Genomic DNA, 27,028 nt, shown 5'->3' with positions numbered 1-27,028 from the left:
ACATAACCGAATTATCAAAAACCGAAAACGTTTGGAGTTAACCAGATGTGCAAACTTAACAGGTTTGGAACAAACCAGCCAAAAAACTAATCGATGATAAGTAGGAACCTAAACCTATTTCGAAATAAGTCGAGATCGAGGATGAAATATCTTAAAGAAAAATAGTTTCGAACTCTTAACCTTGGAGCAAAGACTGAGGATGAGGAAAAGTGACTAAGCAAAAAAGATATAACCAAATCATTCACATTACATACCATATAAGTACTTTTGGGTTCATGGTTAAAGTAATATCCGACTTTGAAAAATAACGAGGTCGGAAGCGGATAATTTGAACAAACTGTGCATGAATGCAATGAGCTTCGAACCTAAATCCACAATATGTTTGTATGAATAAATAAACATAAATGATTCATCCATAAAAAATGTGCAAAATACTTCGAGCCAAGAAATATAAAGCATATATAAGTAATATTTAAATAAATTGTATCAGCCCCGAGGGCATAAATTAAAATAATTACAAAAATAAGGGGACGCAGCCCCGATAGATGGTTTCCCCGAGATCAGATTTAAGGAAGAGGAGTCTCCTTGGCCTTCTCAGCATCAGCAGCACCGGATTCCTTAGGACGAATAGCATGGCTGTCCTCCTGGGCTCCCTCCGAAATGGCATCCCGAGCAGCCTTTTCCTTCTCGAGCTGATCAGCCTTTTCCTTCTCGAGCCGAGCATTCCACCTGTCAAGAAGTATCGCCTCGTGAGGACCTAAGAAGCTGGTGTCCAGATCTTCATTGTAGGCCCACATTCGGTACATGGCCGAGTCAACCGCTTGATCCTTCTTCTCTTTGTACTCAACAAGGAGACGAGCTTTTGCATCCTCCATGATGTCAAAGGTAACAGCCTTTTCCTCTTCAAGCTTCTTGTTGGTCTCCTGGAGCTGGGTGATCTCCTTCTTATGCTCCTCGAGCTCATTTTTCAGCTTCCCGAGCTCGGTGGCCATGTCCTCACGTTCCTTGGCTCTTGCCTCAAGCTTCGCATTCGCTGTCTTCAGATCATCGCTCGCTTTGAGGTGGAGATTCTTCGCCTCTTGAGCATGAGACTTGCTCGAATGAATCTCGTTGTTCAACTTATAATTGAGCTGGGCGGTAAACGCAAGAGACTGAAAAAGAAAAAGTCATCATTAACACCAAGTCTGTGTGATTATAACCAAGAAGAGGGACTATAGAAGGATACTTACCGCGGCAGCGAGCTCGATACTCTTCTTATAGAGGACAGTGCAGTCTTGGGTATAGTTCAAGCATTGCCATTGGGGAGCTTCGAGACTGCCAAAGCTCTGGCCGATTCGGGACATAACATCCGAGACCAGCGTAGATCCATGGGACCCAGCGGCATTATCGACCACATATGCATCCATGTGGGTGGAAATTGATAGCTTCTGAGCTCGAGAAGCAGGAGGCCTTCTAGAAGGCGGACCTAAGGATGACTGAACCACCACAGGAGGTTGGGACTCAATCATAACGGAGGGACCGACCAGCGAAGTCGGCGCCACTGCAGAGGCGACGACCTGCGAGGACGGTGCCGTTGTGGAAGCGCCGGCTTGGGAAGTCGCCGCAGCGATGGAGCTCGAAACCGGCGGAGCAAGGGGAGGTGTTTTCTTGGACCTCTTGGGGACCTTGCCCGGCCGGTCGATCTTCAGCGACCCCGCTCTGGGGCGTTTGCTCCTCTTGGCGCCAGCACTTTCGATGAGGTTGTCGAGGTCGGAGTCCATCTTGCCTGCACAAGTCACAACACAGAGTGAGTCAGTAAAAGAGAAGCATACAAGTTGTTTTAGTATCACAGACATATAAAGTGATGATAGAAGAAACCTAACTGGAACTCTCCCCCGAGCTCGAGCTTGGGGACCATGAAATTCCCCCGTCTTCAGAGGAGGCGGGGGGAGTGCCTTCCCTATATGTGGGTGATAACCTCGAAAGGTCCCTATAATCGTTGGTCCCGTACTGAACAACTATCCCGCTCCACTCCTCGTCCATGGTATACATGGTGTCGTATTTCCCAAGCCCACTATCAGACCTATGGACACAGTCATCTACCCAACTCCATATGTAGAAGTGGTATCTATCCTGTGGGCATGAGACTAACCTATTGGGCTTATGTTTTAGTAAGGTGGGGGACCACATTCTCGAGGTAGGGAGGACTTTCCCTTCATTCGAATCTGAGCTCGAGGCTTCATCATTAGCCTCATTCCCCGACAGCGGACTCCTCAGGCGAACTGGAAGTGGTGGCCTCGTCTCTCTCCTCGGAGGAAGGGCGCCTGTGGGCAGGGGCACCTCCTCCCAGTGTTCATATTTTTTATTGGACCAGTCAAAGGTGGACTGGCCCTCCCCCAAAAGTCCGCACTTTCGGAGCCTATCCTCGTGTAAAAGGTATAATAGAGACCTCCTACCATGGGGGAGTTGGAGCAGGGTCTCTCTATGCTCCTTCATTGTCTCGTCAGGAGTGGGACGCTGAAAATTGGCTGAAGGGAAAGACACATTTCAGCTAAGTATGGATTTAAGAGCTAATGTTTCGAGCACAGAAATAAAGATAACGAGAATACTTACGAATCCGCCTGAACGAGTAGTATCGAGACGGGGACAGACCGTCTGTCCAGAAGAAGGCCCTTTTGAAATCAAGCAGATGATTGGGAAGATCTTCAAAGACCTTCTTCTCCTTGGGATAGCTCGAGAGATAATAAAAGCCATCCCCTCCCCGAGGTTTTGAGTTGGAACGGAGCCAACCCAACGAAATCCGTGAAGTCTTTGAAAAAAGACTTCAAGGGAAACAGTGCTCCCGCCCTCATGTGTTCCTGGCTCCATGCCGCGTATTTCACATTGGCGTCGCGGCCCCCAGGGCCGAAGCAGCTTCGTTCATGGTCGACCGGAGCTCGACACTTCAAGGAGCCTGACAGGCTAAGGCCGTGGAAAGCCATGATTTCAGTTATCTGACTAGTTGTGGTAACCGAGCTCCAATAGTTCTCGGCTTCAAACATTTCTCTCCTCGGCTGCGAGGAAGAAGGTTCCCCCATTAGTGAAAATTGGAGCTCTCCTGGATGGTATGCGACAGTGACCTTTAGTGCAGGGTCGAGGGGAATCGGCCTAGGTCCTGAATTGGATTTCGGATAGAGGGCCTCCCGAAGAACTCTCCTCTTCCCCTCTATGACCTCGTCTATCTGGCGGCGGTAATGAGCTCGAATGTCCTCCTGCTCGCGAGCAAGCTCGTACTCCCTTATCCGACGTTGATTCCGAGCGAACAGCGATTCTGGGCTCGGGGTTTTTGGCTCGTAAGGGATTGCCAGCAACGACCCCCACCGTCTTTCCAGATTCTGTGACATCTAGCGAGAAAGAAAAAATGGTGAGGGCCATGCATGCAAGAGTTGCGAGCTCGAAGTTACGAGCTCGGGGTTTAGGAACAAAACAAGCTATATATTAAGGCCCTTATTAAAGAGTCAGGACGTGCGTTCCACGGGAAAGGAAGGAGAGTGGATAATTTTTTGAAAATCCCGAAAATCAAGGGAAAAAAGAGTGGCGGTTAACCATAAAAGGCAGCCTTGGGTTTCGTGCATTTGTCAAGGCCCATGTTTTTTTTACCCGAAATCTTGGTGCACAAGAAAAGTCTCTTAAAATTTTAAAACCCAGAAAACAGGAATCTTGCTCAAACATCAAAACTGGGTATGAACCAGTGATGCAAATTCTGTGTTGGGAGTCTAAAAAAAAAAAAGCCAAGAGCCTATCGGATAGAAATCTCCTATCGTATTATGCTAAGGATGTAAACTAGTACATACACAGACACAGCAAGAACAGCATGAACAAAAACTAACAAAATGGAAAACAAAGATTGCGCACTTACACAATAATGGCGATTGCAGAGAGATCGTTGACTGAAGGAGAGGTTGCAAATAAGAACTCACGGACTCGAACAAACCAGGGTTTCTTTGTTTCTTTGGCCGAGAAAACATGCACGGGATAGAAGCTTTATAGGAAGGTCTCTGGTTTCGTTTTTTCTTTTTTCTTGCTCCTGGTGAACGGAAATAAAAAAGAAGATGATGAATGGGGTCTCAAATATATAGATGGAAAAAGGGAATTAATCCGGGACGTTGAACGAAATCCTTGTAAAATCCAACGATCAGGGGTCAATGACAAGATGGCGCCGAAAAGGTGGCAGACGGATGATCGTGGGCGTGTTTCCAAGGTACTCAAGTACCAAAAATGAGCAATACCCAGCTGACGCGTGTCCATTTTCAAAAGTGTATGACGGTACAGTTCTCAAAGATAGTAGTTCAAAAGTTTCCTTCTCTTAGGATTCGAACAAATACTTTTGAGGGGGCAAGATGTTATACCCAGATTTCATGCTATGTTAAATATGACCTCGAAAGTTGGATTCGCAGCAAGTGGACTCATAAGGTCTAAAGTAGGGGTGCACACGGGTCGGATTTTCGGGTTTCGGGCTCATCGGGTTCGGGTTAAGAAAAATGGTACTGAAACCGATCCGAAATTTTCGGGTTTTTTCGGGTTCGGGTTCACTCGGGTTCGGGTTCGGGTGTAATTTCGGGTTTGCTGGGCCATTTGTGATTTTGGGCTGAAAAGCCCAGATTTGCAAAAATGTCATTTTTTACACTTTTTTTTTCAAAAATACCATATATTTTTTTCTTCAGATTTCAGGTTTGATTTTGGGTTGGGCTGAGCCTATTGGGTTTTGGGCCGAAAAGCTAAATTTTGCAAAAATACCATTTTTTACACTTTTTTTCAAAAATACCATTTTTTTTCTTCGAAAATACCAGTTTTTTCGGATTTTGGGTTTGAACCCGAACCCGAGGCTAACAAATTTTCAAACCCGACCCGACTTTTGTCGGGTTCGGGTCGGATTTCACCCGATTTCGACGGGTTTTCCCAAAAAACGGGTTTTCGGGCTGCGGGTCGGGCGGGTTTTCGGGTTTTTCGAGTCAAATGTTCACCCCTAGTCTAAAGTATGCTCCAGGATTGAATATCGAGCCGTCAAGGCTCGATACGACCTCGGATATGGTGACCTCGAAGTGTTCATGATCTCGAAAGGTAGCTCCGGAGATGCAACCATCCTCAGGGATGACCTCGGATCAGGTGTCCCGAGCTCGACGCACATACGATCTCGAAAGCCATGTGACCTCGGGAGATGTCTCTAGCTCGAAAGATGACGAGAAACCTGGGAAGCTAAGGCCTTGGAGATATATGATAAAAACCTTGAATATCTGTAAGTGTTGTCCATACGAGATATGATCCTCATTCATTACTGTAAATCCCCTAGAATCGTGGGATATTATTTGGTCAATTATACGTCCCCTGGTCTTCAGGGGACGTTTCCTTTTATATCTGATTGTAGGCATTTAAAGCCATTTATTTTATTTACACAAAAAGAGTAACTACCCAAAATATGTGGGAGAGTATTCTGCAGCCTTCTCTATAAATAGAGAGGTCATGCACCATTGTAATGGACTGAAATTCTGAACCTTGAGAGAAAACTCTGAAGAATTTATGCTTAAGAATTTTCAGAGATAATCTTGAGTTTAATAACAGAGACTCGTGGACTAGGCAGATTTAACTGCTGAACCACGTAAAAATCGTGTGTTTGCATTGTCATATTTTAATTGGCCATTATCAGTTATTGTTTACGTGCTCTCCTTTCACTGTTGACGAAAAACGGCGTCAACACCTATTAACTTTGAGCAATGCATCAACTAACTTGAGCAATACATCAACTAAATTAAAAGTATAACAACAATTAAAAAATATAACATCAACCAAAATTATAGTTAACTACAAAATACAATTTACATCAATATATAATATATATATTTATATAATGTTTCATTAGAACTCATAACCAAAATCTCAGAACATATATTAGATATATGTTGTTTTGCATGGTCTTAGCACAATCAAAATGAAGACATTTTATGTAGTCCAAGTTTTATGTTCCCTTGTTCCGGTGATGGATAAAAAATAGAGAGCACAACCATTAAAGTTTTATGGTCTAGCTCAAGCTTTGTAAAGAGCTTTAGGAGGTTTTTGGTATGGGGTTTGGTTTGATGGGAATGAGAATGTCAAATTAAGTCCATGTTTGGTAAATTTATTTTTAATAATTTGGGGGTTTGTATTTTCAAGTGAATCTCATTTTTCAGCTTGATTTGAGGGTAATCTTAATCATTTAAACACTTAAGTTTCATATTCACTTAATCTAAACCATATTTAATTCTATTCTCACAAACTCAAATCTCATACCAAACACCCCTTTAATGTAATATAATATACATAGTCGCACATTCATTTTTGTTCCAAGCAGGTAAGGGAAAATATATGATGGAATGCACAATGAGCTTGTATTGAAAAGGCTGGACGAGAGTGCAATATGGAATTGACTGAATTAGAATCTCAACCAATAGTGAAGAAGGTCCCATCGATTTAGGATGGACAATTAAGAATGGTTAGTCAATTCTAATAGAATAGGAAATGGAATATGTTATATTATATTTATAAATAATTAGCTTCTTATATACTTTGAGTCAAATAAATAATTTTTTTACCAAAACATGAAACAATCTCATTTTTCTAGAAGAAATCGATTAGGGATTTATCGTTATAAATAGTGATGCAATGATGTAAAATGGAGGACCATTATTTCCCTATAAGTAGAAATTCTACTAAATTAACAACTTCAATAAAATCATTCTAATGGCTGTAGGTATTTTTGTTTTGGGTTGAGCCACTTGAAAACAATGTCTCCATTTTCTAATATTTTACATTCATTGTAGAAAAGTTGAAGACAGTTCGTAATTTGTGGTTAGCAAAATTTATCGTCAATATTTTGGTGCTTTTATTAAATGTTGTTATATTTAACAACTCACTCAAGAGACTAGATGATGCCTATTTGAAGGTTTATAAAGAACGTCTCTGAGGGCTGTGCCAACCCATCACGCAGGTCAAATAAGCAACCCATGTGCAAAAGGTGGAGTCTAGCTCGAGCATTGTAAAGAGTTGGGGTGTATTATAATATCCACATTCAGACGTTTTCTTTTGTTTTGAATAGGTTGGGGAGAAAGTGCATCACGTAATACTCAATAAGCTCGCATTTGAAAGATCATATGAGAGTGATATCTAGAATCGATCAAATTAGAAGCTTGATCAACAGTAAAGAAGATTTCATCGATTTAACAATTTTTTTGTAAAAATGAGATATATTATATTTCTTTGTAAATAATTAGTTTTTCTATTAGCGTTACTTCAAATAAATAAAACTTGTGAAAAAACATGACAGAATCCTATTCTAGTAGGGAAAGTTGATTAGGGATTTCATCATTATAAATAGTAGTGTGGCGATAAAAAAGAGACGAACATTTTTCTCCTAAGTAAAAATTTTGCTAAAATAACATTTAAAAATATAAAATTTCTGTAATAAACATATGTCATCTTATTTTGGGATAAATTACTAAAAATCGGGTGTTGATCCAATAGGAAGAATTTTTAACTTAGTCAAATAACTTTTATATAGATTAAAAAAAAAAGCAAAATGTAACTATAAATGATTATCATAGTGAAATAATTTTTACAAAGGTAACTAAATAAAAAATCAAATTCGTTATGAAAACGACTAACAAAATTACTATATTTTATTCATTTAAGTTTGGAATTATAGTTTAGGGGCTTCTGCGGTGCACCCCTCAAAAAGGGTAAACTAGTGCACTTTCTCTTGTTTTTGGTAATAGGATAATTTTCGGTGTAATTTTTATTATGACTATATACATGATGGGAGAGTATGCACAGTGTACTCTTTATGGGTAAAGACAACTTCCCTATATTTTATTTCTTAAAAAAAAAATAGTTGTAGTGTTTTCAGAGGTGGCTCTTGGTCCACTAATGAAATAATTATAGTTTTATCTATGAAATACGGCAGCGCCCACATGCCGGGGCACCTCTGCCGATAAATAGACAGATCTTGTTCAATTCCATTTTTACGATGAGTCAAAAGAAACTGGACTTTTGAGTAATATTTTCTGATATAAATAATAGAATTGTTCTATTTTTATTTTTTTGGACTATATGATATAAATACAATTTTTTCTCTCAAATGTTGTCGTTTTTCGGCTTGTTGCTTTAATGTCAGATAGAATTAATGGAGTAAAGCTAACTACTCAATGATCATTAAAGTCGTACCTGCAGACTAGCTCTAGCTAGACCAAGTATGAATGAGATTTAGTTATCTTCCATTCAATTATTCTCAACCCCATCCAATCAAATCATGCATGTTATTGCTACTTTTCACATTGTTTTGGTTCATTTTAGGGTGCTTTATTTGCTCTCTATGAGTCAATTTACATACTTTGCCAACTGAAAATTTACTAGATGCCCCATTGTAAAACCATTCTTCTTTCTAGGAGATAAAAATTGAGATAGCTTGCTTGCACGTGTTGATTGAAGTTCATTAAAATCTGTGACCAGATACCTTTCCTTCACCATCCTTAGAAAGAAAGAAAGAAAGCTTCGGTTTAGATCCCCATATAACTCACTATAACTAATTTTTACCGAAGCTAATCTGAAAAGAGAATGTAATGGACATCACTAATAGTGGTTGCTACACTAACACTACTCTCAACTCAACTTTATCAAAAGGAGAGCCCAAACAAAAACGAGCTTTCCATCAAAAACAAACATATCTCAATAACATAAACCATATATAAATATTAAAAGCTAGTTTCTTAATTACTTGTTCTAGGGCTTTCTGCTTTGTCTGTCTGCCACCACCCTCCAAAAATAAAGTCTCAAAATTCTTATCAGCTATAGCATAAGGGAGAAGCAAGAATGAAAAGAGAGAAAACATTACTCTTTTCCATGGTGTGCAGTTGTGGACCAACACGCCTCATTTCTCTTTCTTCTCCTCGCAGAATGTGCCGGCTTCCCCACAAATGTGAACTATGGTCTATAGACGTTAGTCACATTACTGTTGGGTATTTGACAAAGTTACCACCTTTACTATAGAGTTAAGGGTCCAGCCTCCAGCCCTCAAAGTCTTCTTGCTTCAGCTCTCAGCTAAAGCTAGATGATTTAGGTCATTTGGCTCAGAATAAAAAAAAAGAAAAGAAAAGGAAGGCTTTCTTCACCATTGAATCAAAAGGAACTTAAAGAGAAAAAAGAAGTAAAGATAAGAGCTTTCACATACGTACATTATTAGTATCTATCTGCCATGGCTGCCTTCTATACCACTCTTCTGTGCTTGATTCTACTGCGAATATGGGTCACTGCTGCCCAGAAAGAACAGTGGAAAACTGCAACTGCAACCTATACCATGGATTTAGATAGTTCTATTGTTGATGGTAATGTTCTTGCTTCCACTACTTGCATTTCATTTAAGTATTCTTCTTATACTAACTTAGGGAGTACTATTATTCATTTTACAGAGGGCGCTTGTGGGTATGGGGACCTTCACAAAAAACTCACCTATGGGAAGTACAGTGCAGGTCTAAGCAGCTTTTTGTTCAACAGAGGTAGTACCTGTGGAGCTTGCTATGAGTTAAGATGTGTTGATCACATCTTGTGGTGCCTGCAAGGAAGCCCATCTATTATTCTCACAGCTACAGATTTCTGTCCTCCAAACAATGGGCTTTCAGCTGACTATGGTGGCTGGTGCAATTTCCCCAAGAAACATTTTGAGATGTCAGAGGCAGCATTTGCTGAAATTGCAGAGCGAAAAGCAGATATTGTCCCAGTTCAGTATAGGAGGTAACACATGAAATCACATTAAGAGATAGTAAATTCTTAAGCTTTCTCTGTTCTTATATTACACTTTTAAGTGAAAACCTCTCTGTTATGGATGTAGGGTGAAATGTGATAGAAGAGGTGGAGTGAGATTCACTATGAGTGGGAACTCTCACTTCTACCAAGTCTTAATCACTAATGTTGGTATGGATGGAGAAGTGGTCGCTGTAAAAGTGAAGGGATCAAGAACAGGGTGGATACCAATGGCAAGAAATTGGGGGCAAAACTGGCAAAGCAATATCAACCTCAAAGGGCAACCTATATCTTTCGAGGTGACTGCTAGCAGTGGAAGAACACTAGCATCTTACAATGTTGCTCCAGCAGGCTGGCAATTCGGTCAGACCTACGAAGGGAAGCAGTTTTAATATGGGAAGCTTGAACTTTTGGATATAAAACTAGAATCATTATCACCATCCTCATCATCATCAAAATCTCAATTCTGAAAAAAGGATTCCAAAGTTAAGAGCTTTCAAATCTTATTCATGTGTTCATCACAAGAAAATTTTAGTCCAAATCTTCATCTATTCCTAAAAGATCAGGTTTTAGTCAAAAAGAAGCGAAAAGGTAGTAGTAGAAAGTTGAAAAAATAGGAATACGAGGTCCCAATTTTGTCGCTTTATATATATATTGTTTATTAGTAAAACTAAATATGGATGGAATCATTAATTAAGGAAAAAGTAATGTTGTGGGAAGAAACTTACCTTGTGTTATCACTCTATCTGCTTTCATAATTATGCTTGCTTTAATTATTATAATTTTTTCTTTACACCTCCTTACAAATGCTTGTTTGTCGGAGATGGTTTAGTCATTGTTGCATCATTGTAGACCTCAACTACAAGCACAACACTATGCAATTTAGAAACTGATCAAGCATAACATACTACTAATCAAGCAATTCAAATGCAACAAATATGTCCTCCATTTACTAAACAAAGAGAAAGATACCATTTTGAATGGTTACCTATGTAGCTAAGAAAATCGTAGTGGTTGGTTTACTAAGGGAATATGTGACAGTGTTACAGATAAGTTGGTATAACAAATTTCATTTCAACTAGATTTCAGCTTGCATATTCAACACAAAGAGAAAGATTTGGAAAATCTCATTGATGAGACAAATGGTGGACATGTATATTTTCACTATTCCTTAATGGGTGAGTGTCAACTCTTCCTCTTCTTCCAAAAAGTCCAGAGATTCACCATAGTATTTTTTAGCATCCAACCTCAAAATATTTGAAGAGCCAGTCTCTCCCATTGATTCTAAACCATTAATCAGTATTCTAAAAGTCGACCTATCTGGGTCGCAACCAACCTGTTTCATCAAATAATAACACTCCATCGCTAGCTCTGCCATGTTCAAACTAACCAAAGTTCTCAACAGAGCATTGAAACCCTCAATTTCAGGCTGTAAATCAGCTTCTCTTTTCAAGTACGAGTGAACAAGTTCAACTTGATCAATGAATCCATTGCTACCCAATACTCCAATCACATCAGCATACAAGGAAACCCGAGGCTTGTACCAGATTTCTCTCCGAACATCCTCAAAAACCTAACCCGCCAGCAATGGCACGAAATCAGCCTCAATTATTAAAAAATTCAAAAAAAAATTTAAAAAGAAAAGAAATTGTTTTCACCCTAACCTTGAGAGCCAAGAGGCATTCATCCTGGCGAAGAAGTTCGCGGAGTACGGCCACCATATCGAGCTTCAACAAGCGCCTGAATTTGAAATCGAATGCTTGTTCCAAACTGTGATGGTCCTTCTGGGCTCTCTTAAGAGCTTGGACAGTCTGAATCGCTTCGATGCTGAGGTTTCTACCTTTCTGTAATGGGCGGGGGTTGTTGCTCCGGTCTCTCATCGTCACCATGAATCTTCTTCTCCTGGGAATTTGGAGTTTGGTGGAGTGAGTCAGAGAGCTGATGAGTGTAAGAGCTTTAGTTGCAGAAGATGAACTCATGGCAGCTCAAGTTTCAGACTTGGCGAAACTGTATACAGTTTAGCGAGTCCATGCTATGCTATGAGTAGGAGAAGAGAAATCATGTTCGGAGATATTAATCAGTCGAGCTGCGGCGCTGCCACGTGGTGTCGCAGCGAATATGTGAGTTAAATTGGTCCAAACTTTTAATGTTACACACTAACATTCAGACTTATGGTATTTAATCTTTATCTAATTAAAGAACAAACAGATAGCAGTCATATTGCTCTGGGAAATTTCGTCGAACACCAAACCCTTTCTAAAATTATGATACAAACTTAAAACGAGGGTATCTGAATCTGATCAAATATGCACAACTAGTCAAAAGTCAATTCCAATGGCAGTGGTTAATTAATTAAAGTGAAATAGGTCTTCAAATTAGTCTACATTTTCAAGACTTCCTTAAGAGAAATAAAGACCCATTTTTGACATATCAATGTTTAAAGTAGGGGTAAATACATTATGCTCCCATTTCAAGCTTACCAAGCTTTGCAAACTAGCAAGATTTTACAAAAAAAAATATATTTGCACCTTTGCTTTCTTTAATGAGTGTCATGCTCTCCCTGTCTAAGAACATTACTACGTTGAATTCTGATGAACATTAATATGTTGAATTCTGATGTGTTTGGACCAGTTAAGCAATTATCAATTGGTGGTATGCGTTATATGGTGACTTTCATTGACGACTTCTCTAGATATGTGTGGGTCTTCTTTATGAAAGAAAAATCTGGCACATTCTTAAAGTTTAAAGAATTCAAAGAAATAGTTGAAGGAGAAGTGCGGAAGAAGATTTGTTGCTTGCGCCCAAATAATGTGGGAGAATATAGTTCAAATGAGTTCTCTCGATACCTGAAGGAGTGTCAAATACGTCATCAATATACTTGTGCCAATACACCACAACAAAACGTTGTAGCTGAAAGAAAGAATAGGCATCTTGCAGAAGTTTGTCGTAGTATGCTACATGGAAAGAATGTACCGGGAAGGTTTTGGGCAGAAGCGATGAGAACTGCAGCTGTTGTGATCAACAGACTTCCTCAACAGAGGTTAGAATTTATTTCACCCTTTGAGGAACTGTGGAACACGAAACCTACAGTTAGTTACTTTCGAGTATTTGGCTGTGTATGCTATGTATTTGTTCCTGATCATTTACGAAATAAGTTTGACAAGAAAGCTATAAGATGTCTCTTTGTGGGATACGATAGCCAAAGAAAGGGATGGAAATGTTGTGATCCAACAAGTAATAAATGCTACACTTCACGAAATGTGGTATTTGATGAAGCATCATCTTGGTGGTCCTCAGAGAAGAAGGTGTTACCTGACTCGAGAGATTTTGAAGACAAGTTAGAACAGAAGATGGGGGAGCATATTGCTCAGCTTCAACCAGGTTCACATGAATCAGAAGATTCAAATGGAAGTGAAGTTGATCGAAGAGTGACACAGAACCCTTGGCAAACTAGTATATATCAACAACCAAGAGAAGAAGATAGGCCTAGTGAAATAGAAGATTCAAACTCGCAATCTCAACTTCGAAGGTCAACAAGAACAAGAAAATCAAATCCAAAATATGCCAATGCAGCCATAGTTGAAGAAAGATCTATAAAAGAGCCTGTGACATTTGAAGAAGCATCACAAAGTGTTGAGTGGATGACAGCGATGAAAGAAGAGATTGAAGCACTTGAGCAAAACGAGACTTGGGATCTAGTGCTAAAACTAAGAGATGTAAAACCCATATCTTGTAAATGGGTTTATAAAATAAAGCATCGTCCAGATAGGTCAATCGAGAGATATAAGGCTCGATTGGTAGCCCGCGGCTTCTCTCAAGAATATGGACTAGACTATGATGAAACGTTTAGTCCAGTGGCAAAACTTACAACTATACGAGTTCTACTTGCAATTGCGGCCAACAAAAATTGGAACTTGTGGTAGATGGATGTGAAGAATGCATTCTTGCATGGGGAGTTGGATCGTGAGATTTACAAGATTCAACCAAGAGGTTTTGAAAGTGCAGCCTATCCTAGCTTTGTCTGCAAGCTGAGAAAAGCTTTTTATGGATTGAAGCAAGCACCACGAGCATGGTATGGTAAAATAGCTGAATTCTTAAGCCACAGTCGTTACATGATGGCACATGCAGACTCTAGCTTATTTGTTAAAGCTAGAGAAGGAAAGTTGGCAGTGGTGTTGGTATACGTAGATGATCTGATCATCACAGGAGATGACGAAGGAGAAATTTGCTAAACGAGAGAGAATTTATCAGTCCTTTTCCAAATGAAAGAGCTTGGAGAGCTCAAACACTTTTTGGGATTAGAGGTCGATCGTACAAAAGAAGGGTTGCTTCTTTGTCAACAAAACGATAGACCTGCTAGAGAGGTTTGGGATGCTGGATTGTAAACCAATCTCAACATCGATGGAACCAAATGGAAAATTGTGTCCGCACGAAGGAAAAGATTTGGATGATGCATCCATGTATCGATAGAGAGTAGGTAGTCTAATCTACTTAACCTTAACTCGTCCTGATATCTCTTATTTAGTTGGAGTCATGAGTCGATACATGCAAAATCCAAAGAAGTCTCATTTAGAAGTAGTTCGGCAGATACTCAGATATATAAAAGGTACAATAGACTATGGTCTTATGTACAAGAAGGGTGAAAGTTGCAAACTAATTAGTTATTGTGACGCTGACTATGTAGGGGATCACGATACTCATAGATCAACTACGGGGTATATGTTTATGCTTGGATCTGGAATGATTTCTTGGTGTAGTAAGAGACAACCGACAGTGTCTTTGTCAACAACCGAAGCAGAATACTGAGCAGCAGCAATGGCAACTCAAGAGAGTACTTGGTTGATACAGCTAATGAAAGATTTGCACCAACCAATAGATTATGTGATGCCGTTGTACTGTGACAATCAATCAGTAATTCGTCTGGCAAAAAATCCAGTCTTTTATGCAAGGACTAAACACGTGGAGTGCACTATCATTTTCTTCGAGAGAAAGTTCTGCAATTTGCTCATCTGTCTTCATTTGTTCACAAAAAGCTTGAGTATCGGAAAGTTTGAAAACTTTCGCCATCAACTTGGAATAGTTCAAAGAATGGGAGCTAACATTGAAGGGGAGTGTTAAAATCAATATTAGCTCCTAAACAAACTAAATCTATATTAAGTATATATAAATTAAATATATATATACGTTAAGTTTATATATAATGTATGGATATAATTAATTAACTAAATTAAGATATATGGTTTGTATTTCATTTGGGTTATTATAAATACCCATTTCTTTACATCTTAAATTGATATCGAGAAAGCAAATGAAATAAGACAATTAGTCTTATATATATGTTGTAGTCTTGTTATTGAGAGTTATCTTGTTGTAGTCTCAATTAAATAAAGTTTTGTGGTGTGTGTGACAGTCAGAATCCCGTGATCCGTAAGGGGAAAGACCGGGTAAGCTGTGCAATCCCACACCGCCTGGGGAAGGTCAAGTGTGATGATTCTAAGACTGTGTAGGTATGGGACTACACAGTTGAAGAGGGCTTAAATGGATTGATGGATACTACCTATATCAACAAGATGCATCTTCTTTTCGGTAGCCCATCACTTGAGAACTCCAAAGTTAAGTGTGCTTGACCTGGGGTAATCTAGGGATGGGTGACCTCCTGGGAAGTTTTCCGAGGAAGCATGTGAGTGAGGACAAAGCATGTTGAAAAGACTCATGTTGGTTTGTAAGGCCAGTCGTCATTCCAAAAATCAGCCATGGTGACGTGGGGCGTCACAGTGTGTCTCCACTTCTGTGTGAATTTCTTCGAAGAATCGTGCTCATGGTAAAAAGTTTGATGGCAAGTGTTACAATTGCGGGAAAATAGGCCACATGGAAAAAGACTGTTGGTTCAAGAAAAAGTCCGCTGAAAGTAATACTGCGACCTCTACTTCTAAAGAGCATGAAGATGATTGGGATGTTGAAATGATTGGATTGTAGATTCAGGGTGCTCAAATCATATGACAGGTGATAAAAATATGTTGCAAAATTTGTCTGAGTAAAAAGGAAGTCGTGCAGTGTGACGGTTGATAACTCAAGATTACCAATATGGGCTATCGGTAATCTTGAGTTATCAGTCGTCACCACTGCACGACTTCCTTTATACCTAGACAAATTTTGCAACATATTTTTATCACCTATCATATGATTTGAGCACCCTGAATCTACAATCCAATCATTTTTGTAGTCAATATTTTATGATGTCGTTGCTATGAAAGCTAATTATTCTTCCTCCATAGCAAGAAATGCTTCAGCATCCCAATCATCTTCATGCTCTTTAGAAGTAGAGGTCGCATTATTACTTTCAGTAGACTTTTTCTTGAACCAACAGTCTTTTGCCATGTGGCCTATTTTCCCGCAATTGTAACACTTGCCATCAAACTTTTTACCATGAGCACGATTCTTCGAAGCTCCCCATCGATGAGAGCCTTCCTTTCCTTAGTGATGCTTCCTATCACCATTCTTTTTAGATCCACCATTATTGTGCCGCTTTTCGTTGCTTTTGTTGGTGTAGAACACTTCCTCTTCACTCTTCAATGCAACTCCTCCCATTTTCTTAGCCATAGCTTCTTGACCAACAAGCAAATTTTCGAACTCAACAAGTGATGGTTGTGTCGGCCATCCTTGTATAGCGACAACAAACCCTCGATATTCGGGTTTCAAACTATGGATAATTAATCTCTTTATCCTAGCATCGCCTATAGATGTTGTTGGATCTAAAACATATATTTCACGACATATCGATTTCATCTTATGAAAATATTGGGGAATCGTCATGTCTCGTTGCGCCATTGATATCAACTCATTCTCAAGAATTTGTAGTCTCGTATCATTCTTCTTTGAAAAGAGTGTAACTAAAGTGTCCCATGCTTCCTTCGGTGTTTTAGCATCGCGTATGTGCTCCAACATTTCTCCTTCAATTGTGATCTTTAAAGCAAACATTGCTTTGCCTGCTTTAATTTTCCACTTTCACAAGATGCCATTGGCATCTTCTGCTGTCGGTTGTGTAACTTCACCACCACTGACAATCTCCCAAAGATCTTGTCCTTGTAGGTAAGACTCCATTACATGTTACCCATGTGGTGTAATTTGTACTGTTAAGCTTTTTGATTCCTCCAACTACTTTAAGATCACCCATTATGCTGACAAGAGTTCAACTATATGAAATAAGCTTACTTTAACAAATCTGACACTGTGGCTCTGATACCAATTGTTGAATAACTAAATTTTATATCGCAAAGAAGAAATTCACACAGAAGTAGAGACACACCACAAAACTTTATTTAATTGAGACTACAACAAGATAACTCTCAATAACAAGACTACAATATATATAGGATTAATTGTCTTATTTCATTTACTTTCTCGATATCAATTTAAGATATAAAGAAATGAGTATTTAAAATAACCCAAATGAAATACAAACCACATATCTTAATTTAGTTAATTAATTATATCCATATATTATATATAAACTTAATTTATATATACTTAATATAGATTTAGTTTGTTTAGGAGCTAATATTGATTTTAAGATCATAATCCCACAAATAGTTGAATCCTAATCCTATTTTATTGTGATAATAATAATCCAATCAATAAAATAATCAAACATTTAAGTCTATTTATACTAGGGGTGGCAATTCGTGTAAACGTGTCAGATTCGTGTCGACACGATTATGACACGACACGATTAAGGTAAACACGAACACGACACGATTATTAAACGTGTCAAAAATACGAACACGAATACGACACGATTATTAAACGGGTCAACACGACACGAACACGATAACACGATTATGACACGATTAATCATAATTATACGAAAAAAATCAGAAAACCTATGTAAAGTATGCGTGTTATCGTGTCTGACACGATTATGACACGACACGATTATTAAATGGGTCAACACGATTATGACACGACACGATTAAGGTAAACACGAACACGACACGATTATTAAACGTGTCAAAAACTCAAACACGAACATGACACGATTATTAAACGTGTCGTGTTCGTGTTTACCTTAATCGTGTCGTGTCATCGTGTCGTGACCCAAATTGCCACCCCTAATTTATACATCATACCAAATAAATATACAACAAAACCAAGGACTCCAGCTATAAGAGCACCAGGAAGATACATCAATTTGTAAATTAAGTATATCAGTCAATTTTGTGGAGAAAATACTGGTCTTCATCATGCAAATCAATACAAAAATCATGTTAAAGTCGAAATAAATCATAAAGATGTAGTTTTTTAATATTTTCTTTTTAAAAAATAGAAATAAAACAGAGTAATACATTTAGGAATTTATTATGTAAACGAAGAGTAATGATATGTGCATTCAAAATATGCACTCAAATATTACGTGTCACTGCTTTTTAAAATAGTGGGTCTCAGTTTTAATAAATGTGATTGACTAGACTAAACTGCCAGATCACTGTGTGTAATATTTGGGTGTATATTTTGAGTGTACATATCATTACTCATAAACGAAATACTTTTCAAGTTCCCATTCATTATATCAGCTACTAAAGAAAATTAAAACCTATTATGCATCCTAGTCTCATGAATTACATACCATATAGTATGACTTGGTAAATGGTTTTATTTTATATTTGGTACACAAGTAAAGTCTTTTATTGTCATAAGTCATCCAAAATTGAGAAATATGAATCGACACAAACATCCTTAATGTCACTGACAACAGTAAAGCATCCTTAGATCTAAGGTGCTCACAGTTCCGTCTTGCAAACATTGTAAATATCATTTTAAAGTCAATAACAGCACAAACAATGATTCGTCACATAAGAATATGCACTAGAATGTCAAAAAAAAAAAAATAGTAATACAAGGTTCAGTGATACAATCGGGTTGTCCTCCCTTCTCCAACATCTTCAAAAGTACTAGCAAGTATTGGTGAAAAAAAGCAATAAGCAGCTACCAACCACATGCCACAAAATCAAATTGAGGGGTATCCAGACGAAGACTTGTGAAAACAATTAGAGCCCTGACACTTGCATTTAGATGAACTAAAACTCACAATCTATCCAAAGTCAAATAGAGATATCAAATAAAATTTTGAAGAGACTTCTGATGCATAAAGTTTCAAATTGCTCTCAACAACATTTGAAGAGACTTCTTATTGAGGTATAAGATTAAAGTATGTAAGAGTAAGAGAACACATACATGCCATTCGAGTTGCTCTAAACCCCATCCAAAGTGGGAATATCTTGTACATTAAGAGTCAGAGTTGAAGAAAAGGACAGATCCTAAGGGAAATCTACTCAGGCAGCCACGACGGAGAAGACAGTTTTTTCTTCTTTTTTTTGAACAAAATGACGGCCACGCTTCTATAAGGATTAGATTTTTAATCGGCTGACCCGCCCCGAAATTTAACCCGATTAATTTCGGGGCAAACCCAACCCCACGTGAAGAGTCTCGGTCAGAACTCATAATCTCTTTATCCTGAATATGTCAAAAGAATTGTCGCTACCAAAACCTAATTCCTCCACAACCCAAACCGATTCTACTCTCCTTTGCTTAAAATAAAAAAAAATAAAAAACCGATTCTACTCTCTTCCTTTTCAGGTCTCTGGTCTTTTTTCTCTCTCACTCCACTCCATTTCCTCTGAGAAATGTCCTTCTGAAACTGGAACAGAGGGAGACTCTTTATCTCTTTTATCTCAGCGAGTCAATCTTTGGTAAGGCCACCTATCACAATTTAATTTATTATAAATTATGTTATAAACTCAAGTTTCGATTTGTTTATAAAACATTATCATAATTTTAAGCTTCTTGGAGAGTCATGGGTTGGTTTCATGTGGTTGGTATTACTTGTTTTCATTTCTAATTGTTATGATGAAATTAGATATGCAGCTTATACCACTGGAATAGGGAACATGTGTTCTTAGATGGATACCAACAATATTAGGAAAAATTTAGTTTAAATGACATGGGAAGACACTAGATCTCTTCACATATCTCCTAACACTTTCACTAGTGCTTTGCATTGTTAAAATGACACTCTTTACCCACAGTAAAATACTTTGAATTCATTTTATACATGAAATTATAACTAATTAAATATCTTTAGAATACTTCTAAGCTGTAATGTAAATGTGGGATGGATAATCGACCTCAAAGGGGAAATGACATAATAATTCATGTTGTTGGTGCTTTAAGGACAACTAAAAGTGTTTTTTTTTGCTGGTATACACATGTTAGGTAATATTATCATTAATGAGAAAGATAATTATAGAAGAAAACTTTCATTAAAGTAGAAGATGCTACAAAGAATAACAATAAGAAAGGAGAATGTAGAGGCTCCATATGTATTTTGAGGAATATGATATTTACTTGATGAATTATTTTGAAATATGTAAAGTAATTTTTTTTATTCTTGATTTTTGGTGTCAATTTTGTGTATTTCCTTCTCTTTGGTAAAGCACATGCCCATAGCTCAACTTTTATTTATTATGTTTGTATGTTAATAAAAAAAATACCCACCCTATTCGGGCTAAAGCCCACCAATACCTTCTGCTCTTAAAATTTCCAAAAAATATTTCATTTGTTTCTAATGAGAGGAAAATATTGTCATGTTTGCCACTTTAAAAATGTTTACTTGATTGAGTTTTTTTAGCTTTTAAGTTGAAAGGTCCACTCTGCTTTTAACATTGAGTGCAAACATTGTTACATCAAGTATATTTTTGGATTCAAAAAGGTAGATAATTTTTTTCCCAAAAAGAAACATAAGAGAATTTTTTCTTCCATTTGAATGAGATAGGTGCTTTTTGGGCATCTGGGAATATAGATGGTGTAACAAATGTAGTGTGTGTATATATACACATTTTATTCCTTTCAAAATGAAATGCATATATTTGATAGGATATTCACTATTGATTGATTAATTATTTTTTTTTAAAAGAGACAAAGGTAACATGTTCATGAGCGACTTCCTCCCAAATTTATTAGGAGCCTTCACTTATGAAATAATCTCATTTTTATATGCGCGTCAGCATGGAATTCTGGACACTATTATAGTTTTGGTTATTATCATTTCAATTACATAATTTATATTGAGATAGAGTATTACCCATTCATACATAACAAAAAATTAATGTTTTGATTTTATTTCTTTTTGTTTTAGCATTTGAGTAGTCTGTATTATTTAGCTTTGGCTTTGAAAAAGTTGATATGAATAGTATGAGCTTGAAATATTACAAGCTAGGTAAGCACATAAAATCATACATCCAATGCTTATTCAGATGAAAGTAAGACTGAAAAAAATAACAAATGAAATTAGTACTAATTGTATGTTAGTAGTGTTGCGAATCATTTTATGGAAAAGGATTATATAGTAACTGAAAAAAAAGATGTTACAAAACAAATGGCAGAATTATATATATGTTAAAGACTCTCTAAATAATAAGCATCGGAGAGAAGTGGCTGCAAAAAGTGAAAGTTACAAGAATAATAGTAATAATTATAGGAATATTAGTGTTGAAGATTAGTATTAGAACACAAGGTGATGATGGACAAAAATTACTCTTTTTTGTTGTGATTGTGATAAATAAGTTTTTTTTAATACAAAATAAACGCCCTTTACTTAAAAAAACAAGATAAATTTAATTCTGTTTTCCATTATCATATATATATTTTTTTAAATTGGAGAGGGGATTTGAACTTGGGATCTGTACCACTAGGTTATGACTATGACACTTTTCAATTTATCATAATAAATACCTATCATCAAATATATTCTTTTTATGAAAGGGATGCTATTTTATTATCTGGAATTCTAATTCTATCTTCCTCTTTTCCAGCGTGGAGAGAAATCAAACATGGCGGCATTAGCAGGAGCGCCGTGGGTGAGGATTAGGGTTTTTCCAGAGGTTGCTCCTCCACTTTTGCGCCATTCTTCCAAATACTTCACAAACCGGAGAGTCTCAGATTTTTGCAGGATAAGAAATTTTTCAGTCTCGGCATCTTCGATTTCTGATAATGGAAAGAATGCTACTGAAGGGGTCGTGCGCGTTCGTTTTGCTCCTTCACCTACTGGAAATCTACATGTTGGTGGAGCAAGAACTGCCCTTTTCAATTACCTTTTTGCTAGGTTCCAACCCCCCTCAACAACTTCAAATTATTATTTTTATATTTTTTCTGAATTTGATTTGGGTTTTGGTTGAGTCTCGAAGTGTTTTTTTTTTTTTTTATGTTTTTCACAGGTCCAAAGGAGGGAAATTTGTCTTAAGAATAGAAGACACTGACTTAGAAAGGTCTACTAAAGAATCTGAGGAAGCCGTGCTACGAGACCTCTCTTGGCTTGGTCTTGATTGGGATGAAGGTTCTTCTTTTGACAATTAGCTTTTGATTGAATATCATTTCAGTTTTCCTCTTTATTTTTATTTTTTTTATTGCGAGTCAAAACGCTCTTATGAATAAGTATCAAGTAATAGGAAGTATCCAAATGATGTCAGTTGAATTGAAGATGGAGTTGGCTTAACTACTCAGTATTGATCTTTCCCACAGTTTTTTTATTATTATGAATTGTTAGTAATATTATGAGGTAAAAATTTCAGGACCTGGTATTGGTGGAGATTATGGTCCATATAGGCAATCAGAAAGAAATTTGTTGTACAAGCAATATGCAGAGAAGCTATTGGAAACTGGTGATGTTTATCGCTGCTTTTGCTCCAGTGAGGTAATTCTCTTGATACTTTTCAATTTCATATATATGCATTGTTTTTGTTGATATTCTAGATTTTTGTACTATTATTTCCAGGAACTAGAAAAAATGAAAGAGATTGCAAAACTAAAGAACCTACCTCCAGTATACTCTGGGAAGTGGGCCAATGCAACAGATGAAGAAGTAGAAGAGGAGCTGGCAAAAGGAACCCCTTATACCTATAGATTTCGTGTACCAAAGGAAGGGAGTTTGAAAATTAATGACCTTATCCGAGGCGAGGTAATTTCTATTTTTCCTTATTATTAGTTCTTCAAAACTTAATTTCTTTTTAAACAACCGTAGAATTTTCACAGTTCTTCCATTAGATCAGTCCCATGAAAGAAGGAATGAATAGGAAATTCAGTAGACTGATTTTTCATGTTCTGTATGCTTTAAATCATGGTAGATATGGGTTAATTACAATGTCTGTATACAATGGGATTTGAACCCCTCCCCCTCTCCACACACACACTTACACACACAACCACTTGAGCTAGCTCCAAGTGGCAATATCTGTATACAGTTTAATGTACTTGTGTCAGAATAAGATTAGCTGCTAAGTTAAATTACACAATTGGTCTTATATTGATACATTGACCCATTTTGAATCATGAACAAACTGTAAAGATTGTTAACTTCGTCATAGTTTTATGAAGGTCAGTTGGAATTTGGGCAAGTTTAATTACACGTTAGTCTCGTAATTATAAGTTCATACCTTGTTGAATTATGAACAAGTTGGATAGGTTGTTAACTCTGACATAGTGTTATAAAGGTCAGTTGGAATTTGGACACGCTGGGAGATTTTGTCATAATGAGGAGCAATGGACAACCTGTGTACAATTTTTGTGTCACTGTAGATGATGCTACCATGGCCATATCACATGTTATTAGGTACTTCGATATATTTAGGAATATTCTATGTTATTAAGGCCACCCCTGGTTTTTCACTCACTTGTAACTATTGTATATATTTTCCTCCGGTCCACGGGGTTTCATCTGTTGTATGCCCTCTTATTTTTTCAAATATTATTTCAGAGCAGAAGAGCACTTACCTAATACTTTAAGACAGGCCTTGATATATAAGGTAGTTTTAAAACCTTGTATGTTTTTTTTCTTCCCTTTTGAAGTCTTTGAGTGATTCTGACTTCAGTTTATCATCATCATAACAGTCTTTAGGATTTCCAATGCCAAACTTCGCCCATGTTTCCCTTATCCTTGCTCCTGATCGGAGTAAACTGTCAAAACGACATGGTGCAACTTCAGTTGGCCAGGTAATAATTACCCTTATATGTTACTTTTGTGCTTAGATTAAGCTTCATTTACTCTCTCTTTTCTGGAACGTATTTCTTCTTTATTTTTGTCAAATAGAAAGCTCCCTAGTATTGATTTTTTTTTTTTTTGGTAATGATTATGAATAGCTAACTCCCATCTAACAGTTCAGGGAGATGGGGTATCTTCCCCAGGGAATGGTTAACTACCTTGCACTATTAGGTTGGGGTGATGGGACTGAAAACGAATTTTTCAACCTTGAGCAACTTGGTTAGTGATTTCTTGGGACATATCTTTGATTTATTCTTTTGTTTTCTCTCATCCTCAGAAACCATGCTATGAACCTGTGGAGATAGATGCTTGGATATATTAATTTTGGTGTCTGAATTTTTAATTGATATTTGCAGTTGAAAAATTCTCAATTGGTCGAGTTAACAAGAGTGGTGCAATTTTTGATTCCACCAAATTAAGGTGATTATTATTATTTATTTATTTGTTTATATTCTCATTTTTATGGTATAACTGATGCTTTTAAAGACGTATCAAGGTTTTTTTGCTTGTTCATAACATTTAGTGAATAAAATGCTTGTCTTTACAATTTAGAATGCCAAATTAGCCTGATGTTGCACAACTGTGGCATTTGATGGTACACTTTCTAATCCATGTAGCATTGTTTTACTGAATAATTTGCTTATGGTTTCTTCTCTGTAACTAAGGTGGATGAATGGTCAACATTTAAGAGCCCTTCCCTCAGAAGAGTTGACAAAGCTTGTCGGTGGCCGGTGGAAAAGCACCGGCATGCTTACAGTATCAGAGGGGACATTTATAGAAGTAAGAATCCCCCCCATCCCCATTTTCCCCTCTCCTTGGCTTGTGTCATATTTTGGCATTAGCTAAACTGTTTTTGTTTTAATTTGCAATCCAGTGGACTATTTGATTTCATCTAGACTGAATTTTAACCGCTTTTAGCTTTAATGAAATGGGTAATATTTTCTTAGTTAGTCCTGTTTGAGCGTAATAAACATAAATAGCTATTGTGCTAGACAGGTTATTCGCTTTGCCATGAGTTGAGAGGCTCTAAAAATTAGATAATCTTTTTCCTTCAAACTAATGAATGGCTTCATATTACATTTGGGTACTGGTGCTTTAAATTATAATTTTATTTAGTCATGTGGTGTTGAGTACGTGAGTTTTTACAATGTGATTTTTGTGCAATAGGAAGCAGTTCAGCTGCTAAAGGATGGGATTGACTTGGTACCAGATTCAGACAAACTACTGTCAAACTTGCTATCTTATCCTTTACATGACACTTTAACCAGGTGAATACAATTTCTGTCACTTGAATTTCTGCTTTTTCTACATATATGGTGGTTGCCTTTGACTAGCTTATAATTTTGCAACTATGTTGAGTTTGCATTGCAAATCACATACTCAATAAATCTGCCAATACACAATTTGAGATACTCTCCTTGACTCTAAGGTTAACTGTTGGGTATATTAAGTCTAAAAGAAATTTGGATTATCAAGTTATTGTCATATTCAACACATTAAGAAAAAATATGACATTTTAATTAGGGATATGCTGCAATCAAGGAACAGTAATACTGTAAGTGCTGTAATGTTGGGATTGCATAAGACACGGTGCTTCTGTTGATCTTGGACATTATTATTGTCTTCCCGTAGGAACCATATTGCTTACAGTTCCTTAATACTAGCTAGTAAGTTATTTTGATAGAATTATAGCTGGTTAGTGGTGCTAATCTGTTAATAAATCTTCCATATGATAATTTACAAATCTGGTGGTTTTGTCTGCAGTCCTGAAGCCAAACCTGTCTTGGGCGACAATCTCTCTGATTTTTCAGCCAACCTTATTGCTGCTTATGACAGTGGTGAACTCCTCAGTGCTCTTGAAGGTGGTCATGCTGGCTGGCAAAAGTGGGTAAAGAGCTTCGGCAAATCACTGAAGCGCAAGGTCAATTCTCTCTTTCTCACTGTCTTACTTAGACACACACGTGTTTATATCCCTTTCAATGTCTTTCATTCCTTAGTTTAAGCTTCCTAAAAATGTGATTAGCTTCCATGACAAACTAACAAATATCGTGATTCTCATGCAGGGTAAGTCTCTGTTCATGCCACTCCGAGTGCTGCTGACAGGAAAACTTCATGGCCCAGATATGGGTGCGAGCGTGGTTTTACTTCATAAAGCGGAAATCTGTGGAGTTGTTGCTCCTCAAGCCGAGTTTGTATCTTTAAATGAAAGGTTCAATATGCTGAGGCAACTTGACTGGGAAGCATTAACCAAAGATCCACCACTAGTGGAAGCTACCACCACAGCATCCAACTGATAACTCACAGTTTTGATCGGCTCTTCAGCTAGGAATTTTTTTTCCCTTCTCAGTTTAATACTCTTTCTTTGTAACATGATAATTTGGTGTTGGCTTTGGTGGTTTGCATCTCTGCCCACTTATTATTACAATGCTAAGGTTCAAGGGTCATTGTCCATCATTCTACGATTGCTTATTGACATTTGAACTAATTTATGCAATTTTTGGATTGTAACCCCCTCTCTAAATTGTGATGCTCCCTTAAATAATGTGTAAATGAAAAGCTGTGTTGATGCGACTCTTGTAAGTTGAATTGAGCCACACACATCAAATGAGACCATTTCATGTCATTTCTTAATATCCACTATTCTATTTTCAATATATTATCTTTAGTTTTAAATTATAACATTCATTTTCTTTGAATATGTATTATTCATTTTAATATAAGCCAATTGACAAGCAAGGAATCAAGAAAAGAAAAGAAAAAGCAAAAAATATAAATTGCTTTTTTAAAAGCAAGGCATAAAAGTCAACTGGAAAATTGACGAAAAAAATATAGGGTTTATGGCAGCATAGTAGTATTTGGAAAAAAATGGTAATTAATTTTTTTTAGTTTTGCAGTTTAGGCACTGGATTTTGTCTCATTTGGAGACAAATTTTGTTATTTTATTGCATTTAGGGACAGATCTGATTATATATTTTGTTTCTGTTTTAAGCCCTTTAAGATTTGATGATTTTTTTTTCGATGTAATTGAGTTCCAAATGTGTAAGTTGTAACAAGTACATCAAAAATAAGTAATTAACGATATATATATATAGTTGTTATCATAGAGAAGTCACGTGAGAGGCACTCACGTTGAGACAGGTGAGTTAGGAAAATTTA

General features: G+C 37.2%; 4 protein-coding genes and 1 long non-coding RNA gene across 7 annotated transcripts; 2 read left to right on the top strand and 3 right to left on the bottom strand.

The window, feature by feature from the left end:
• Positions 1–8,695: 8,695 nt before the first annotated feature.
• On the bottom strand, positions 8,696–9,333 carry LOC133786982 (uncharacterized). Its single transcript, XR_009872123.1, has 2 exons — positions 9,219–9,333; positions 8,696–9,090 (listed from the first exon to the last, which is right to left on the bottom strand). It is a non-coding gene; the product is annotated as an uncharacterized LOC133786982 (long non-coding RNA).
• Positions 9,234–10,506, top strand: LOC133786930 (expansin-A20). Its single transcript, XM_062225512.1, has 3 exons — positions 9,234–9,368; positions 9,453–9,774; positions 9,872–10,506. The coding sequence occupies exons 1-3, from the start codon at positions 9,239–9,241 to the stop codon at positions 10,173–10,175; spliced, it is 756 nt and encodes a 251-aa protein (XP_062081496.1). The 5' UTR covers positions 9,234–9,238; the 3' UTR covers positions 10,176–10,506.
• On the bottom strand, positions 10,016–19,152 carry LOC133786946 (protein THYLAKOID ASSEMBLY 8, chloroplastic-like). 3 transcript variants are annotated; one of them, XM_062225515.1, is made up of 5 exons: positions 19,015–19,152; positions 11,448–11,877; positions 11,120–11,356; positions 10,512–10,642; positions 10,016–10,153 (listed from the first exon to the last, which is right to left on the bottom strand). In XM_062225515.1, the coding sequence occupies exons 2-4, from the start codon at positions 11,760–11,762 to the stop codon at positions 10,616–10,618; spliced, it is 579 nt and encodes a 192-aa protein (XP_062081499.1). In that variant the 5' UTR covers positions 11,763–11,877; positions 19,015–19,152; the 3' UTR covers positions 10,016–10,153; positions 10,512–10,615. The 3 variants fall into 3 exon arrangements, with proteins under 3 accessions (XP_062081499.1, XP_062081498.1, XP_062081497.1); XM_062225514.1 differs by having other exon boundaries at positions 10,130–10,249; XM_062225513.1 differs by lacking the exons at positions 10,016–10,153; positions 10,512–10,642 and having other exon boundaries at positions 10,775–11,356.
• On the bottom strand, positions 16,042–16,957 carry LOC133786589 (uncharacterized). Its single transcript, XM_062225491.1, has 3 exons — positions 16,888–16,957; positions 16,278–16,769; positions 16,042–16,166 (listed from the first exon to the last, which is right to left on the bottom strand). Exons 1-3 carry the CDS (start codon positions 16,955–16,957, stop codon positions 16,042–16,044), a joined length of 687 nt encoding a protein of 228 aa, XP_062081475.1.
• Positions 19,153–19,200: 48 nt separating the features above from the next.
• LOC133786914 (glutamate--tRNA ligase, chloroplastic/mitochondrial) lies at positions 19,201–26,495 on the top strand. The gene is made up of 14 exons (XM_062225511.1): positions 19,201–19,529; positions 21,651–21,940; positions 22,053–22,171; positions 22,407–22,528; positions 22,610–22,792; positions 23,325–23,443; positions 23,588–23,636; positions 23,722–23,823; positions 23,989–24,091; positions 24,229–24,292; positions 24,538–24,652; positions 25,040–25,140; positions 25,637–25,793; positions 25,936–26,495. The coding sequence occupies exons 2-14, from the start codon at positions 21,669–21,671 to the stop codon at positions 26,164–26,166; spliced, it is 1,737 nt and encodes a 578-aa protein (XP_062081495.1). The 5' UTR covers positions 19,201–19,529; positions 21,651–21,668; the 3' UTR covers positions 26,167–26,495.
• The last annotated feature ends 533 nt before the right edge of the window (positions 26,496–27,028 follow it).

The sequence above is a fragment of the Humulus lupulus genome, chromosome 1, assembly GCF_963169125.1.
Source record: "Humulus lupulus chromosome 1, drHumLupu1.1, whole genome shotgun sequence".
Taxonomy (NCBI): Eukaryota; Viridiplantae; Streptophyta; class Magnoliopsida; order Rosales; family Cannabaceae; genus Humulus; species Humulus lupulus.
Note: the sequence above shows the minus strand (reverse complement) of the source record. Positions and strands in the feature narration are given on the sequence as shown.